The sequence below is a fragment of the Lonchura striata genome, chromosome 35 (assembly GCF_050655825.1).
Source record: "Lonchura striata isolate lonStrDom1 chromosome 35, ASM5065582v1, whole genome shotgun sequence".
Classification (NCBI taxonomy): Eukaryota; Metazoa; Chordata; class Aves; order Passeriformes; family Estrildidae; genus Lonchura; species Lonchura striata.
Window position 1 is genome coordinate 6,527,802 of NC_140737.1, and position 18,125 is coordinate 6,545,926.

General features: G+C 55.9%; 1 protein-coding gene and 1 long non-coding RNA gene across 2 annotated transcripts in view; both read left to right on the top strand.

The window, feature by feature from the left end:
* The first annotated feature begins 1,532 nt into the window (after positions 1 to 1,532).
* Positions 1,533 to 18,125, top strand: part of LOC144246355 (uncharacterized) — a 374,059-nt gene continuing 357,466 nt past the window's right edge. Inside the window, exon 1 of the mRNA XM_085565239.1 lies at positions 1,533 to 4,737. Within this exon, the coding sequence (XP_085421365.1) occupies positions 4,720 to 4,737 (18 nt within the window). The 5' untranslated portion in view covers positions 1,533 to 4,719. The remainder of the gene's footprint in view (positions 4,738 to 18,125) is intronic.
* LOC146764322 (uncharacterized) lies at positions 12,333 to 16,983 on the top strand. The gene is made up of 2 exons (XR_014950931.1): positions 12,333 to 14,015; positions 14,294 to 16,983. It is a non-coding gene; the product is annotated as an uncharacterized LOC146764322 (long non-coding RNA).

Consider the following 18,125-nt stretch of genomic DNA (forward strand, 5'->3'; position numbering starts at 1 on the left):
CTCCTTAGGCAGAGCCCATGTCCTGCTTGGATGTTGGCAACAGCAAAGTGCCAAGGCAGGCTCTGTGCCAGCCCAGCTTCCTGGGGGAGAGATTGCACCAGAGACAGGATTCTGGCCACAGACTGCTTTAAATGTGCATCCCTTATCTGCACCCTGCACTAGGTGGAGAATTCCCAGGGTAAGGAATTCCCGAGATCAAGTGCAAGGGAAATAATTTAGTATCTGCCCTGGGTCTGGCTCTTCTTCTTGCCCAAGCCAATGGCAAAAGCTGTACCCATGGCATCTTGGTCTCTATCCCCAGCTTCCAAAGGTGTTTCTTTCTTTCCCCATTCATTCTTTGTACCCAGCCTGAGCTGTGGGGGTGCCAGGGGTTCTGGAGGTCCCACTGTATTCCTAAAGCTTCCATAAGCCCCTGGAGGATCTTTCCTGGAGAATGAGTTCTGCTTGTCTGAGTCTGTTTCTTCCACAATCCCTTTTATATTAATTACTTCTTTTACAGATACCTTAATAAGTGATCCAGTGGTTGCTGAGCAATCAGAATTGCTTTTGCCCCACTGTTAGGTGAGATGGTGTCACCAGAAGATATTGAAGCCTTCCTGCTCAGGGCATTTCAGTGCCAGACTCTTACAAGCACACACAGCTGTGCTGGTTGAGCTGACCATGGGGGGTAACCTGCGCTTTGTCTGATTCCCTTTCCTCAATAACAGCGTGTCGTGGAAGTCTTTTCCCTTCTGCTGCCCCTGAAGAGCCATCCACAAACACATTTTCTCCATTTTCAGACGAAGACTGAGTGTTCTCCAGGGCTCCAGTGTGGTGGGTCCCCGGTGGGATGGGAGCTCAGAGAGCCCTGACAATCCATGTCCATGCAGGGGTGGACTTGCTGCTGCTGAGGGTGCTGCTGTCTGTGCTTGCAGTGTCCTTGTGGGCTGCAGCTGGAGCCCTGACTCCTTCCCAGGGGCTGTTTGGGTGGGCTCTGCCCTGGCCAGGAGGGCAATGCCTCTGCCAGGTGCTTGTGGCCGACCCCGTCATGTCCTGGGTGCTGGGGCCCCCTTGGGCCCTGGGGTTGATCCCTCAGGGGCTGTGGGAACTCTGCCGTGGCCTTTGCCTTCAGCTTGGCCTTTTGCTCATCCCTTCTTGCCTTCAGCTGCTGTGCCTTTGTGCCCAAGTGCTGCAGGGCCTTCTTGTGCCACTCCTGCAGCCCCGGTCACTGCCTGTGGGTGCTCATCCTCTGAGAGCTGCTGAGCTTTCTGCAAAACCTTTCCTTTCTGCAGGGACCCAAAGCAAATCCTGCACAGAAAATCCTGATCCTTCCATGTGCACTCTGCATTTCCCAGCTGTTCCTTTGTTTTCCCCGTTGTGCTCAGGGTCCCTGCCCAGCCCGTGTGGCAGAGCCGGTGCCTGTCCTGCCGCAGTGTCCAAAGGCGGCCCCCCCGGCGGGCAGGGCCGGCAGCTCCCCGGGGCCGGGCAGCGGCCGGGGCGTCCCGCAGCCTCCTGGGGGCCGGGGGCCACTGCCGGCCCTGCCCGGGGCTGGTGGGGTCAGGCAGCGCCCGGCGCTGAGCCCCGGCTGCCCCACAGCCCCGGCCCGGCCCCGCAGCTCCCCACAGGCCCCAGCCCGTGCTCCCGGTGCCGCACCTCTGCGCCCGGTGCTGCCGCTGCCACCGCAGAGAAACCCCTGGCATCCTGACCTCCTGCTTTTCTTGTCTTGGGCAACTGGGACTTCAAAATATTAGCTGGCAAATTGTGAGGTTAAGACTCTGTGGAAAAACATCCCAATCCAGAGTATTTTTCTCTTCCTCCTCTTTGCTATCATCCTTTTTCTTACCACACAGATTCCTCCTGCTGCTTCTTGCCAGAACCATATTGCTGCACACTCCCCTTCACCTGATTCCTTCCCAGGACACGAATACCATCCATCCCCTGTTGTCTAAATGCCTTCTCCACTTTCCTTGTTGCCTCCCTGGGTGTCCATGTCCTTAATTAGCTCTGGGGGAATGTGCAAACTACCTCAACATTCTCCCAAGGGACCCTTCAGAGACATTTTGGGATCATCATCCCTTTGGCCAGGACCCCTCCCTGGCTTTCCCTTTTCTCCCCTCCATGGGTGCCCTGCCATGTTCACTCCCCGAAGATCCCGGGCACTCACTGATGAGATTTTCAGTGCTCTCTCCCTGCTGACTCTTCACAGACCCCCCTGATGTGTCACTCGTCTGTCTCCTGATCACTCCCGGGTCCCCAATCAATCCCCGGTGCCGCCGCCAGCCAAGGGAGCTGATCACCCAAAGTGGGTGAGGCACCTTCAGCTGCCCTCCCTGCCCGCTGCCCTGGAGGGTGGAAGGAATTCGGGATGAGCCCCAGGGTGTGCGGAAAAATTGACATCACCAGACGATTCTGTCCACAGAGCAGACAGAGGAGTCCTGTAAATGGAATTTCATTCCTAAAAATGGGAGAGGCCATGGGACATTCCCCATGGGATATCTCCAATTGTTGGAGGACACAGTCTCTTTTTCATCTGAACTTTCTTGGCCACATCTCCCTGTGCTCTCCCCACTGGCTGAAGCACTTGACAGGTACAGACTTCCCAATCCACCTACTACATACCTTGATATGTTCCCTGCTGTTATATAGCAAACGATATTCATGGCTCTGTTAAGTCTTTGTTGTTCTTCTGGAATTTCATGAATAGGGAAGGACCTTGGCTGAGCAGCAGTTTGTGTCATCAATTGATAACATTTTCTGAAACTGATGGTGTCTCCTGTCATTTCCTTTTTTACAGCTCCCTGGCCCTATGTCCGAGCAGATTCAGAGCATCTGTTTGTAAAGACACTTTCCTGTTGTTCCTTTCATGGGGTCCCCCGTTTGTGGGACATCCCCCCTGGAGCAGGGTGTCCCCTCTGTGCTGCAGCCCCAGGGCTCGGGCAGAGCTCAGCCAATCAGAGCCCGCGGCGCTGATGACTCACCAGTTGCCAGGCAGACTCGCAGCTCCCCGCGTTCCCCACCTGGACCCACCTGCGCCCCCCCTCGGCCCCATGGCCCCGCGAGGGGAATTTGGGGAGGTGGGAGTGGGGCAGCGCCAAGGCCGGGCCCCCCCGCGCTGTCCTGGCGGGAGCGGCTGCAGTGGGGACCGAGTGCGGGCGGGAGCGGCCGAGAGCCCAGCGCTGCCCCAGCCCGACCTGCCCCAGCTCCATCCCTGCCCCTGCGCTGGGATGCGGTGGGTCTGGGGGGAAGAGGGAGCCGGCAGTGGGTGCTGGGCCTGGGGGCAGGAGGAGAAGGGAAGGAGAAGCAGGCTTGAGGAACAGAATGGTCAAACGGTGCAGGTGGCATGAGAAGGTGGGATTGTGCAGGAGAAGGAGGAATAGCAGGAGGAAGAGGAGTGTGAGGAAGAGTAGAGACACAAGAGGAGGAGGAGAAGGAGCAGAAAGAGGAAGTAGCAGAAGGTTCCACCACTCCCTGTGTCTGCAGCCTCCCCCAGCCCCAGGAGCGCTGCTCCCTCCACATGCAGCAGGTGACTGTGGAAGTGGATCCATGATTTTCACGGGGTGAATCTTGGTGTTTCTGAGCTTGCTTGGGCTAAATGTTGGTGCTTTGGTTTTATGTGGCAGCTGAATCTTTATATTTTGGAGGAGGTTTTTGCTGAGCTGTGATGTTTGGGGAGGTTTTGATTTGTGTCTTAAAGTTTGTGGGATTTTTGGGCTGAATCTTGGTGTTTTGGAGGTTCTTACAGACACAAGATTCCCAATGACTTCCTGAGATGAACTTGGGAAGAAGGAACTTCCAGTCCAAGCAGCTCTCCTCTTGTTTTTCCCTCAAACCAGGATTTGTCATTCCCTGGGTGTGGCTGGATGGAGGAGGAGGAAAAGCCCCGGAGATGCTGCAGGAGGAGGAGCTGCAAACCCAGCCCAGGGAGCTTCAGGTAGGAAAGAGCCCCCCTGAGCCAGGAAGGCGGGCGGAGATCCAGGCGGAGCTCGGAGCTGGTGGAGAAGCCTCATGGCAGGGAGAAGCCCCACAAGTGCTTGGAATGTGGGAAGGGTTTCAGCTGGAGCTACCAACTGATCGAGCACCAGAGGATCCACACTGGGGAGAGGCCCTACGAGTGTGGGGAGTGTGGGAAGAGGTTTCGGACCAGATCCCATCTCCTCCTCCATGAGCGGATTCACACAGAGGAGAGGCCCTTCCGCTGCCCCGACTGCGGGAAGGGCTTCAAGCACAACTCCTACCTCACCGTGCACCGGCGCATCCACACTGGGGAGAGGCCCTACGAGTGTGGGGAGTGTGGGAAGAGCTTTCGGACCAGCTCCAGTGTCCTCCTACATGAGCGGATTCACACAGAGGAGAGGCCCTACCGCTGCCCCGACTGCGGGAAGGGCTTCAAGCGAAACTCCCACCTCACTGAGCACCAGCGCATCCACACCGGGGAGAGGCCCTACAAGTGTGGGAAGTGTGGGAAGAACTTCTCCATGAGCTCAAACTTGACCCAGCACCAACAGAGGCACCACTAAGGGAAGCCCTGTAAGTGCTCAGAGTGAGGGAAGAGCTTGAAGTGAGGGAAGAGCTTGGTGTGCTGCTGCAGCTCCATCCCCCATGGGAGGATCAGGCCTGGATGATCCCCAGTGACCCCCGTTGGGCAGAGCCCTGATGATCCGTGTTCCTGGTGATCCCTGTTTGGTGTGGGGAAGGTGTTGGCTTTTTCTCCTTGTGCTGCTGTGATTTTGGTGGGTTCCCATGGATGGGGGATGGGAGGTGAGTGGGGGTCCTGGTGCACTGGGGGGGCTCATGGCTCGGGGGGTCCCAGTGCTTTTGGGGGGATCGGTGAAGAGGGGAAGCAGGTATTGGGGGGGTCCCAGTAAACTGGGGGAGACCCTGATGATAACAGGGGGTCCTGGGAGATAACGGGGCGGGTGGGGGGGGGGGGGAAAGACCAAACCCTAAGGGACTCCCCTGGTGCTGGTGAACCCCCCAAGCCCCCTCAGTGCTTGGGGTCCCCCCCAGTCACAGCACTGTTCCTGGGGGTCCCACAGCTCTGGGGGGATCAAAGGGGAGGGGATGGAACCTCCGTCATGGGTGGGGGACACAAAGGGGAATCCAGGCCCAGTGCTTGGGGGGGTCAGAGCACGAGGGGGACCCGGTCCCTGTCCCGGTGCATGGGGGTGGTGCTGCCCGGGGGTACCGGTGCCTGGGGGGTTCCCAGGGTTTGAGGGGGGTTCGGTCCCTATCCCGGTGCCTGGTGAGGGGGGGACAGTGCCCGGGGGGCTCCCACTGCTCGGTAATTGGGGGGTGTCGGAATCCAGGACATTCCTCTGGCTGCCAGGATGGCTCGAGACCCTGGCAGTGGGCTCAGAGACCTTGGCACGGTGTCAAGAACAACAGTGGCTTTGGTTTTAGCCCCTGGAGAAAATTGCCAACTTTGTATGAGGAATTACAAAATACAAGGGTTTGAGTAGCGTGGTAGGTGAATTAACACAGGGTGGAAAAGTAAAATTTTAGGGTTTTACAATACGGGGTTTAAGGGAAGAAGATGGAGGGATTTGGGCGTGTCCTGACTTTCTTCTCCTTCTTCTTGCCCTCCATGTCTTGCTGAGATGATGACACTATTCTATTCACTGTCCAACATAAATTATAGATATTGGCACGTTAATGTAAACACAGTACAGGTAGTTTTTAGTGTAAAAGGCAAACAGCGCCCTGAGGGCAGGGAGGCTGCCACAGACCGAGCTGCCAGACAGAGCTCAGCAGAGCAGACAAAGCGTGTTAGAGACAAGGGAAAATAAACGGCCCTGAGAAGCAAAGCTCCACATCTCGACTCCTTCTCTGCCCGCGTGGGCTGGGAGAAAAGGACTTTTCACAATCTCGGGGTCATCTCGACCACCAGAAAACTGAGGGAGGGTTTCCACTCGTCCCAGTGCCCGGTGAGGGGGGGTCAGGGCTCGACGGGGTTCGGGGGCACTGAAGGGGGTGCGGGTGCGGTTTTTGGGGGGTCCTGGCACCCCCCTGGGCAGGGTCAGTGCTCAGCAGCGGGGGCTGCCTGGGGACCCCCCCGGCCCCCAAATCCCAGCCGGGTCTCCTGCAGGGCACTGAGGGGAGGCTCGTTCACCCCCCTGCCCCCACCAGCGTCGCCACACGCCTTCCCAAAGTGTCCCCAAGTGCTCCCAAAGTGCCATCAGGATGTCCCCGAGTCTCTGCAGAGGTGACACCGGCCTGATTACAGCCCAGTGGTGATGTTGCTCTGTGCATAGCAGCCTCGGGATGTCCTCCAAGGCTCTTTGGCACTGCTCGGCCACCACGCGGCCACCGTGGCCAGGAGAGGGACAGAAGAAGAGGGTGTTGATGTCCCCAAGTGTCCCCAGCAGGTGACGCGTGGCCAGGCGGGCACTGGCCTCCCACAGCTGCTCAGCCTCGGTCACTGTGGCCACCAAGGCCACACGGAAATCAGGGGACACCTCCATTGTCCCCTCCAGGGCAGCCTCGATGTCCCCGAGCCGGCGCTGCAGCTCCCGGGGGAACGCGGTGGCTTCGTCACACGCGGCCACCAAGTCCCCCAGCAGCCCCAGGTGCAGCTCCAGCCGCTGTCCGCTCCTGGTGGCCGCATCCCTGCAGGCGTCACAGAGCTTGGTGGCCCCCTTGGCCAGCCGGGCCCAGCTGTCCATGAGCCTGTCCAGGACACGCCAGGCACTGGCCAGGGCTCTCACATCGGCCCAGGTGGTCCCTGGGGTGTCCCCGAGGTGGGCCAGGGTCCAGCCCAGGGAGGGGACAGGGCGGTGGCCCAGGGAGGGGACAGGGCGGTGGCACAGGTAGGGGACACGGTAGTGGCGCAGGGCGTCCTGGAGGTGAAAGATCAAGGTCCCCACAGCCACGCGCAGGAACTCTGGGGACACGGCCAGCAGCACGTCCCTGTGCGGCCTGGCCACGGTGGCCATCAGTTCTCTCAGGGTGGCCACCAGCTTGCCCAGTGTGGCCACCACGGCCACCATCGCCTCCAGCAGCTGGTGGGGGGACAGCTTGGGAGGGGACAAGGGAGGTGTCAGGGACCTGGTGGCACTTGTGGCCTCCTACAGTGGCCCCTGTGCCCTCCCAGGGTTCCATTGTCCCCTCCCTGGAGGGCTCTGCTGTCCCCTCTGTCCCTTTGCCACCCCCTCATCCCCCACTGTCCCTCCCTGTTCCCTCCTGCCACCTTCAGTCCCCTCCACCCCTCTGCCCCCCCCCCGTGTCCCCACTGTCCCCTCCTGCCACGCCTCTGTCCCTCTGCCACCCGTGTGCCCCCAGTCCCCTCCCGCCCCCAAGCCGGGATTGTCGCACCTCGTGGGGCTCCATGGCTGCTGGGGACACTCCGGGGAGGGGACACGGCCGGGGACACTTGGGGACACGCGGGAACATGGCTGGGGAGGGAAAACAGGAAGAGGTGACATCATCGCCCCGGCCCCGCCCCACCTTTGGCCGCTTTTGGGGAGTCCTGAGGAGATTTTGGGGAAGTCCTAGGTGAGCTTTAGGGGGTCCCAGGTGAGGGTTTGGAGGGTCCCAGAGGAGAATTCCCAATGATTTGTGGTTTCCCAGCTGCCCAGGTGAGGTCTGGGGGTCCCAGGAGAAGTTTGGGGGTCTCAGGTGAGAGTTTGGGGGGTTCCAGGTGAGGTTTGGGGGTCCCAGGTGAGGTTTGCAGGGTCCTGAGGAGATTTTGGAGGGGTGCAGGTGAGCTTTAGGGTGTCCCAGGTGAGAATTCCCAAAGATTTGGGGGTTCCCAGGTGAAAACAGCTCCGGGGGACCGAGGGGGGAGGGGCTGGGGAGGTTTCGGGGTGTGTCCCATGGGTGGGGGAGGGGCGGTGAGGGAGGGTCTGGGGGAATTTGGGGGGGTGGGTGGGGGCAGGACGAACCCCCAGACACTGACCCCGCCCCCTTGGGCCCCGCCCCGTGTTTTAGCCCCGCCCCTCGCTGCTGGACACGCCCACCGAGCGCCCCGCCCCCTCAGGCCCCGCCCCTCCCCATTCCCAGCTCCGCGTTCTGGGCCCGCCCCCCCTGAGGCCCCGCCCCGAATCAACCTTGGCCCCGCCCCATAGTAGATAGTTTTATCAATGGAAACCAAGAATCGCCACAAATCGACCCAAAATTTCAAACCCAGGCTAGTGGGGGAGCAGGACCACACCTGTGATGTCACGGGGGAGGGGCCAGGTGGGATTTTTAGGGGGTTCTAGGTGGGCTTTGGGGGGGGTCCAAATGAGTTTGGGGGGTCCCTGGTGTTCCTGGGTGGGTCCAAGTGGGTTTTGGGTGGGCCCAGGTGGTTTTTGGGGGGATCCAGGTGTCCTTGAGGGAGGTTCAGATGTCCCAGGGGTGATCCAGGTGTCCCTGAGGCATTTCCAGGTGGTTTTGGGCGTGTCCCAGGTGTTTTTTGGGGGAATCCAGGTGTGCCTGGGGGTTCCTGCTGTGTTCAGGAGGCATCCAGGTGTGCCTGGGAGGGGTCTCAGGTATCCTGGGGGCAGTTCCAGGTGTTCCTCCATGGCTCCAGGTGTTTTTTGGAGGGATCCTGGTGTCCTGGGTGGATCCAGGTGTGTCTGGGCGGGGTGCAGATGCCCAGGTGTTCTGGGAACTGGTGATCCAGGTGGGCAGGCACCCCAACATCTGGGTGGGCTGGGACTCAGGTATGAGGGATCTAGGTGAGAGGAAAGCAGGTGTGAGGGTTCCAGGTGCCCAGGTGTGGGTGGGACCTGGTTATCCAGGTGTGATGTCACCTGGTTATGACATCACCCACCTACCCAGGTGTGACATCACCTCTCCACTCAGGTGTGGTGTCACCTGGTTATGACCTCCCCCCCACCCAGGTGTGACATCACCAGCTCACCTGGCCATGACATCACCTGTCCACACACCCCTCCTGCCCAGCTGTGACATCATCCAGATGTGTGACCTCCAGGCTCATCTGGGCGTGACATCACTGCTCGTGCCCACCTGTCCCCTCCCCTGTCACCTCTCCAGCCCACCAGGTGTGATGTCACCAACTCCACCAGGTGTGATGTCACTCCACCAGGTGTGATGTCACTAAATCCACCAGGTGTGATGTCACCTCACCAGCTGTGATGTTCCCCCCCGTCCCCAGGTGTCTCATCCCCCAGATGTGATAATGTCACGCACGTGACATCACCGTGTCCCTGCACAGGTGGCTCTGTGTCCCTGCACCCACCCAGGTGTGACATCACCTGTGCCAAGGTGTGACATCCGTCCCTAGCTGTAACATTACCTGTGCCCAGGTGTCACCCAGGTGTTACTCAGGTGTTACTGAGGTGTGATGTACCTGTGTCCAGGTGTGCCAGGTGTCACTCAGATGTGGCTCAGGTGTCACTCAGGTGTCACTCAGATGTGGCTCAGGTGTTGCTCAGGGGTCACTCAGGTGTCACTCAGGTGTCACTCAGGTGTACCATGTGTCACCCAGGTGTCACTCAGGTGTGCCAGGTGTCACTCAGGTGTCACTCAGGTGTCAGGTGTGCCAGGTGTCGCTCAGGTGTCACCCAGGTGTCACTCAGGTGTGCCATGTGTCACTCAGGTGTCACTCAGGTGTGCCAGGTGTCACTCAGGTGTCACTTAAGTGTGCCAGGTGTCGCTCAGGGGTCACTCAGGTGTCACTCAGGTGTCACTCAGGTGTGCCATGTGTCATCCAGGTGTCACTCAGGTGTGCCAGCTGTCCCCGCACAGGTGTCCCGGTGCCTGACGAAGCCGTCCCTCCACACGAAGGTGCGCTCGCAGGTGCTGCGGGTGCAGGGCCGCAGCCCGGGGTGGGTTCCATGTCTCGGCAGCGCTGTTTCATCCCGAAGCGCTCGCGGCGCTGCGCGCAGGTGAAGGCCGCGGGCCCAGGTGCGGGTTCAGGCGCCGCTCGCGCTGCGCTGCGAGAACGCCTTCCCGCAGTGGCACAAAACACCTCGGCCGAGCTGCACCAGCTCACCTGGGCGGCAGGTGAGGGCTGCGAGGGGCGGGACCCGCCCCCGCCATGCGGGGCGCGCTGCGGGCGGCTCCGGGATTCGCCGTCCGGGCGGGTCTGCGCAAAATTCCCGAATATTTGTGTGCGATTCCGGCGGTTCTGTGCAAAATGCCCAGCTCTTTGTGCGAAATTCTGCCGGTTCTGGTGGAAATTTTCTTTTGTGTATTAGGACTTTCTTTCTGCTGCCATCTGTGGTTTTGCAATCTTTCCCCGGCTGCAGCTTGTGGTCTTTTATAACTTTGAGAATATTTTTATACAAGCACAACTTATTACCTGTACACTTTACGTAAGCACGAATAATTCCATAACATATATTACAGTAGGGCTGCAGAAATCCTCCTGCAGATCCATGGGGATGCAGAGATCCCCTGTTGGAATCTGTGGTATTGATGGTTCCAAGATTGTAGGAAGTCTCTGTCAGCCCTGCTGCCAAAGAAGAAGTAATAAATCGTCTGTGCTGGTTTCAAGGTTGTTTATTCTGTTTATCTCTAACATGTTCTGCTGCCCTGCCGCAGCTCTGTCCTGCAAGGCAGCGTGTGGGGCTCTGTCCTCAGTGGGATGTTACAAACATTAAATACCAGAAACTACCTGTGCTATATTTACAATAATGTGCCAATATCTGTCACCTACGTTGAACAGTGTGTCCCCAGCCTAAACCAACAGAAAAATGCCAAAACTACAGTGAAACATGGAGGGCATGAAGAAGAAAAAGGACAAGACACATGCAATTTCTTCCATCTTGTCCCCTTTGGGCCACTTATCGAGAATCCTAAAATTTTACTTTTGCACACGTGCCATACTTTCTTATTACTTATATCAAACAGAGCTTGTAATTCATCCTGTAAGATTGAAAACTCTTTTCCATGGACAGAGATCAGAGACAGTGTCTATGGGGGGTCTGTACAGAGGGGTTCCTGACCCCTGCCAGGGACCCAGGACTTCAGGGCAGCCAAAGCGACGCCCTGGACTGCCACAATCCCCCTGCAGGTCCATGGGGATGCAGAGATCCCCTGCAGGTCCCTGGGGATGCAGAGATCCCCTGCAGGTCCATGGGGATGCAGAGATCCCCCTGCAGGTCCATGGGGATGCAGAGATCCCCCTGCAGGTCCATGGGGATGCGGAGATCCCCTGCAGGTCCATGGGGATGCAGAGATCCCCTGCAGCCCCTGCAGGAGCCGGGCTGGAGCTCGGCGATGCCTGAGAGGAGGCTGTGAGCCCGCGGGCAGAGGGGCCCCGCTGGAGCAGCCTGTCCTGGCAGGACTGAGCCCGTGGCACAGTGACCCACGCTGCAGCACTCGGAGGGGGCTGTGCCCAGGGGATGGACTCCGCTCCGAGAAGTTCCTGGAGAAGTCTCGGCCGGGAGAGAGCGCAGGGTGCAGCAGGGAACGACTCCTGTCCCTGAGCAGAGGGAGAAGCCCCGGGGGATGAGCTGAGCATGGCCCCATTCCCTGTCTCCTGCCCTGCCGGGGGAGGAGGTGCAGCTGGGAGCAGGGAGGCGTGGGGAAAGCTGCATTTAAGGCTCTGCACTGACTTCTCCTTCTCCTGCTCCGAGTCTTTGGAGTTTTCTGACAGAAATCTCTCCCCTGCCCCACCCACCCACAGGGCTTCGGGCAGGTTTCCCTTTTCGGGGGAAATCAAAGCGAAGCACTGATGCGCTAAAGAGGGGCAGGAGAAGTGAGGCTCCTGGGCTTCCCGCAGAGGCGGAGGCACGGGAGGCGCAGGGCCGGGAAAGCCGTGGCGGGAGGCGCGGAGAAGTTTGTTTGTGTGGGCAGCTCAATCCCGGCTCGGGCCCGGGCCCGTGCCGGGGCTGTTCCTCATCTCCGGCTTTCCCCTCACGCAGCCCGGGGGCGCCGAGAGCGCGGGGCGAGGCGGGGCCGTGCGCAGAGCCCGCCCCGAGCTCGCTGCCATTGGCCGCCGGTGCCGTCAGTCGCGGTTGCGGCGCGCTGATTGGTGGGAGCGGGGCGCGGCGCGGCCCCGGCGGCGGGCTGAGGGCGGCCGTGGCCGCGCAGCGCCGCCATTGGCCGAGCGGCTGTGCGGGCCCGGCAGCGGCGGCAGCGGCCGGAGCGCGGTGAGGCGGCGGCGGCGGAGCTCGGAGGCGGCCCCGGCGCAGGTGGGAGCCGCGCTGGGCTCTGCGGGGGCTCGGGGCCGGCTGCGGGCGGAGGGGGCGGCAGGGGGCTCCGGCGGCTCGCCGGTGCCGTGTCCGGCCCGTGCCGGCCCCGGGCTGAGGGCGCTGCGGGAGCGGCTGCCCGCGGTCTCCTTCCCGCCGGGGCCGGGCAGGAGCCGCTGCCGGAGCAGCGCTGGCTCGGCCCGGCTGCTGTGGGTAGGACAGAGGGGCTGCCCCGCGGCCGGGAGCGGGCGGGGAAATTCCCGTCGCCGGAGGTTTGTGTGCCCGGCGGAGAGCGAGGAGTCCTGTCAAAGTGACTTTATTGCCGAGCAGGGGCAGAGGCCGTGGGGCATTTGCCGTGCGCTCTCTGCCGTGCTTGTAGCCCGCAGCCTCCTTTTTATCCTCATTTTTCCGGCCGCATCTCCCTCTGCCTTTGCCCACCGGCTGAGTTCCTTGGAAGGTTCCGACTTCCCGATGCGCCTGGAGCCTGTCCTCGTTAATGTGCACCCTCCTTTTGTAGAACAGCCGATATTCATGGCTCTGTTAAGTCTTTGTTCTTCTCCTCGAAGTTCGGGAATGTGGCGGGACTATGAGCAGCTGTCTGGGTCAATTTGTAACATTTATTGGAACTGATGGTTTCTCCCCTTCTCTACAAGTGCCTGGCCCTATTTCTAGGCAGATTCACTCCTTGACTCTGTTTTGTTCTTCCCGGGTCCTCTTTGGTTTTGGGATTATTCTCGGTGCCCTCATTCCCTGTCCTTTTGTAGCCGTTTGTGGATCAGGAGGCCTGGCTGCCACCTGCATGCCCTGGCTCAGCTGCTGGATGAGCTGCACTGCCAAGGTGTGGAGCATGGTAAAAAGATGAGAGTTGCTGCAGCACAGAAGAGGAGAAGCAGCATTCGTTTAACCCCTGGTCTGCTGGGGAGCCGGGGAACCGTCTTTCATTTCCATCCTTTCCATGTTTGGAGCAATACATAAACTGCTCTCCTATTTCCTTTGTTATCTTTTTTAGCAGTTTTCTCTTGTCATCTCTTTGCCTACATCAGTTTGAGTAAGTTAGTTTTCCACAAACTTCTGTTTTTTTCTGCCAACAGATAATCTGATCCCATCCCCTGGTGAAATGTTTTGTTCCTCATTTTAGTGGCTTGGTCGGCAGGAAGGTCAGGAGCTGGAGCTGTCTGGTTGTTTCTTATTCCGAGGACAGATTGTAAGCTAATTATGGCATTGAAATGCTAAATGGGTTCTCTGTCTCCTGATAGGAATTTGTGAGAAACGCCAATCACTTGGTTTTTAAAATGTTAGAAGTTTAATACTAGTAAAATGGTTATAAAAGTAGGAATACAATTAAACTAATAAAAATTTAGAGTTAGGACAATTGCAAGACAATAAAAACAAAGACTTACATATGTCTGGATGGTCTCTTGGGCACTTAAGCCACAACAAGCATATCTTGTGAATAAAGGAATCACCCCTAAAAAAATACACTGTTGCATATTCATATATCCTTCATGGTTATGCATACATTCTATTTCAACAAGAAACTCTGTCTTTTGTATGTCAACTGTTTTTTTTAATCCCCACGGCATCCTCCAGTCTGAGCATGGCCTGAAGAAATTAGATTCTTCTAGTAAGAAGACCATAAATTCCTCTTGTCTGGAGAATTTAAGTGTTCCTAGAGCGAATTTAGGTGTTCTCATTTCGTAAACCCTTGCATGCATATTTTCTCTTTTAACTACTAAAGCTTCATTTTATCTACAAAGCTACATTTACCATACTGTTAAAATGTTAATACAGCACAGCTAATCAATATAACATAATACATATAGTAACTATCTGCACAGAGCCATATAACATGTATTTTTCACAAAATCATTTTGGTTCTCAGGTGTGACTGCTGCAAAGTTCTCATGGCCCTGAAGAGTAGATGGTGTGCAGAAAGCAGGATATTGAAACTGCTTGGTATGTAGAAGTAGATAGAGAAGAACAAAGGAGTACTAAGCTGTTCTAACTGCAAGGCCAGCTGGACAGGCATGTATCGATCATAAAGATACTTTTAAGATAATAGTACAAGTCACATAGCAACCAATCATGAGCTTGGCTTTTGCAATATGTACGAGCTAATTAACGAACATATATAAACTGTGTAATCTGTCACAATAAACTGAGACTTGATGATCATGATATCATGAGTCTTGTCTCCCGCGGCATTCCCTCTAACAACTGGCTCCCGAAAGCAGGGACCTGATCCGAGCCTAAGGCGAGAGAGGTGCTGCGTTGGGGTTCGGGTCCTGCGGCTGGAAGGATGGCGAAAGAGCCGATACTCTCTGCTCCGCGCCCTGAGTGACCGCAGCAGCGAGCTCAGCCGATACGTGCTGCCGAAGCCTGAAGGAGCCAGCAACGGTACCGACGTAATCATGGAAAGGCAAGCAGCATATGATTTATTTAGTGCTTCTCTTAGAAAAAGGTAGATTAGGGGGATTGACTTAGATAAGGATCTCCCCTCGCTATTGCATCATGCTGAGTCTTACGGCTTTTTCGTTAACCCCCATAGTGTTCATAAACTTTCAGAATGGAGAAGATATAGGGATAAGTTGTGGGAATTAGTGTTAGATGAGGATAAACCGGGCAAGAAAATGAGTAAACTTTGGAGAGTGGTTGATAACGAATTGTTAATGTGTCAGGCAGAAAAGAGGGCGGTGGAAGTGATACGGACAGCTCTGGAGAAAAATAAGGAATGTAAATCCTCGCTTCTCTCCAGTGAGCCAAACCCTCCGGTTCTCACAAATTTTCCCGTTCCCATCTCTGCTCCTGAAATGCCTGTACCTCCCATAGACACTAGTAGCATTGAGGTGCTGGAAATTGAGATCCAAATTGCTTTATGGCAACGGGACTGGGATCCCAAATTCACTTTTTGTGAACAGGAATCAGGTAGAACAGAGTAAAAGTCTCCAGACTCCAAATTGGGCCGTTTCCAACGGAGGAAAAATACTTTTCGCATTGTTGTTTGTTTGTGAGAGTCCGCTGGAGCAGTGAAGACCTCGGCGTTCACGAGGAACCCAAACGGCGGGTGTGGACGTGGCCGGGGCCGGGAGCTGGAGCGGGAGTGCTGCCTTGCCGAAGAAAAGCGAGCGCAGCAACCCGCGGAGGTTGGAGGTTGGCAGAACTAAGGCAGCGGGCTGCGGCGGTGAGCACCGGCCAGCCACCCGGGCGGAGCGCAGAAGCGGCAGCGCGGAGCTGCGGGCGCGGGGCCAGACAGAGCGGGGCCGGCCAGCACCGAGCCGGAGGCGAGCCCGGGGCGGAGCAGACATCAGCCGAGAGACGGAAGGCTCCTTGCTGCCGAGCAGCAGCGCAAGGGGGGAGAGGGGCGTTCCTGGGGCTCAGCCGCGCTGGAGCCGGAGCAGGCGGGGCGCGGCCGTGGCGGGGGTGTCTCTTCTCCCATCCACAAGGTGACACAACAAGGACGGGAGCGAGGCGGCGCCGCCCCTCATCTCCCCGCAGCGCCCAGCAATGGCGGCGGAGATGGCGGCACAGTCCTGGTTGCCATGGCAGCGACAACGCCGAGAGCAGCAGCGCCGCCGGTGGCAGGATCGCAACACTACAGCAAAAATTTCAACAGCATCTTCCCAATTTCTTACAAGAGTCAGAAGACGTAATGAAAAAGTACAGCAGTACCGAGTGTTTTCCAAGATACCAAGAAGGATGAACATTATGTGAATCAATGTTATTTCAAATATGATATAGATAAAAATCACTGTATAAAGATAGAAATGTTAGTAATGATTTAATTACCAAAAATGTCTCTGAGAACAAAGAGTTGAGAAAATGTCATCTGATAGAATTTTAGTATTGAGTTTGTAATCTCTGTCTTTGAGTTTTTATAGATAATAATATACAATCAATTAGATAATCAAAAGCATAACATTAAGTTTATCATAAATATAGTTTGTCTTTAGAATTAAGTTTGTTCCTTTCATATTAAACAGAACAATCAAAAACATGAGAAATATGAAGTGGGGTGCACTTCTGTAATACTAACCTCATTTTTCACCCCACGAGTTACTTCAGTGCAAGCTCTCACACAATTAAAAATCCTAGCCTACTGGACAGAAAAATAAATTAGTATTCCATCTAAAATATTAAGTGAGCTTGCCACAAATATAGGTAGTATCTGTCATGCAGTTCTGCAAAACAGAGCAGCTGCCACTAATTTACTTCTTCTAGCCCAAGGTCATAGTTGTAAAAAATTTGAAGGAATGTGCTGCATGAACTTATCTGATCACTCTACATCTATCCATAAGCAAATACGAAAATTGACTGAGCTAACTCAACAATTAAAGGTGGAGGACGGATTGGGTCTAGAATGCTGGCTGAAGGGATTGGGGATCGGACCATGGTTAAGAGACATTATCAAATACAGCATAATAGTTCTAAGCATAATTATAATACTTTTGCTTGTTTTGCCCTGTGTGTTTACTTGCTTACAAGGCCTGATACAACAGCTTTTGCAGAAAATGCTGAATGCACATCTTCTTATACAAAAAGAAAACGGGGGAGATGAAGAGAGCTTGGCAGAAGAATGGTTGTACAGCAGGGGACATGATACTGTAAAATTAATCCAAGTAGGGAGGGCTACGTGACTGCTGCAAAGTTCGCATGACCCTGAAGAGCAGATGGTGTGCAGAAAGCAGGATATTGAAACTGCTTGGTATGTAGAAATAGATAGAGAAGAACAAAGAAGTGCTAAGCTGTTCTAACTGCAAGGCCAGCTGGACAGGCAAGTAGCAATCACAAGCAGAGTTTTAAGATAATAGTACAAGTCACATAGCAACCAATCATGAGCTCAACTTTTGCAATATGTATGAGCTAATTAACAAACATATATAAACTATGTAATCTGTCACAATAAACTGAGACTTGATGATCATGATATCATGAGTCTTGTCTCCCGTGGCACCCTCCAACATCTGCTGGCATGAAGAGTTTTGTCATTAATATCTTGTCCCCAAGGTGCTGGGCGAATGGCTTCCCAGTCAGGGTCCTGGAGCAGAAGTGGCTTTTCAGAGCCCAGCCAGAAATGAGCCCTGAGGCAGCAGCTCTGCAGCGCTGGCCACCAGGCCAGGTGCCAAGGGAGGCTTCTGGCCATGCCCTGCAAGCAGCTGCTGCTGCCAAGGTGCCTTTGGTGCCTCGGGCTGTCCCTGGCACAGCTCCCAGCATGGCACTCTGCCCTTGTGCCCGAGGCCTTCCCTGTGCTGGGGCTGGCCTGGGGCTGTTCCTGCAGCGGGACCTGCCCTGCTCCTGGCACAGGAAAGGCAGTTCCTGCTGGAGCAGGAGGCTCTGCCTGCAATGGGCTCAAACCACTCCAGCAAGGCCCTGCTGACTTCAAAATTGCTTCCTAGAGCAGAATATCCTATAATTGTTATAGATTCTGGACTGTGGAGTAAATAACTCTGGTTAAGAGCTTATTGTCTAATCATGATCAGATTGTATTTATATAAATATATCTGGTATTCCATCATTAATCCTGTAGGAAAAATTGCATTGACAAATTGTTCAATTCTACCTGTCCAATAGTTTATACATAAACCTTTGACAAATTCTGGGGCCGGGATTGGATCCAGTCACTCCCAGTCTCCTCTCTTAAAAGGAATTTTAGAAGTCTGGGGGCCCTGCAGGGGTTTTAGAACCCATGGTGGCTGCTGTGTGTCTCCATCTCATGACTCAGCAGGAGTTTCTCCAATAATGAAATAAAGCTTTTGCCTGAAGATCCCACTCTGCCCATGACAGGAACCCCTGTGAGTACCTGTGACATCCTGGCTCTTTGGCAGCCTGGGGATGTCACTGTGGAGCCCCCGTGAGTGCCTGTGACAGATCGGTGCCTTTGCAGGCCAAGGTGCCCTGGGATGTCACCATGGAATGGCTGTGACTGCCTCTGACCACACGGCTCTTTGCCATCCCCAGAAATGGTTGGGATGGCTCCATGGAGCCCCTGTCTTTGTGTGTGACATTCCAGCTCTTGAACAGCCTGGAGACTCTTGGAAAGTCCCCATGGAACCCCTCTGAGGTCCAGTG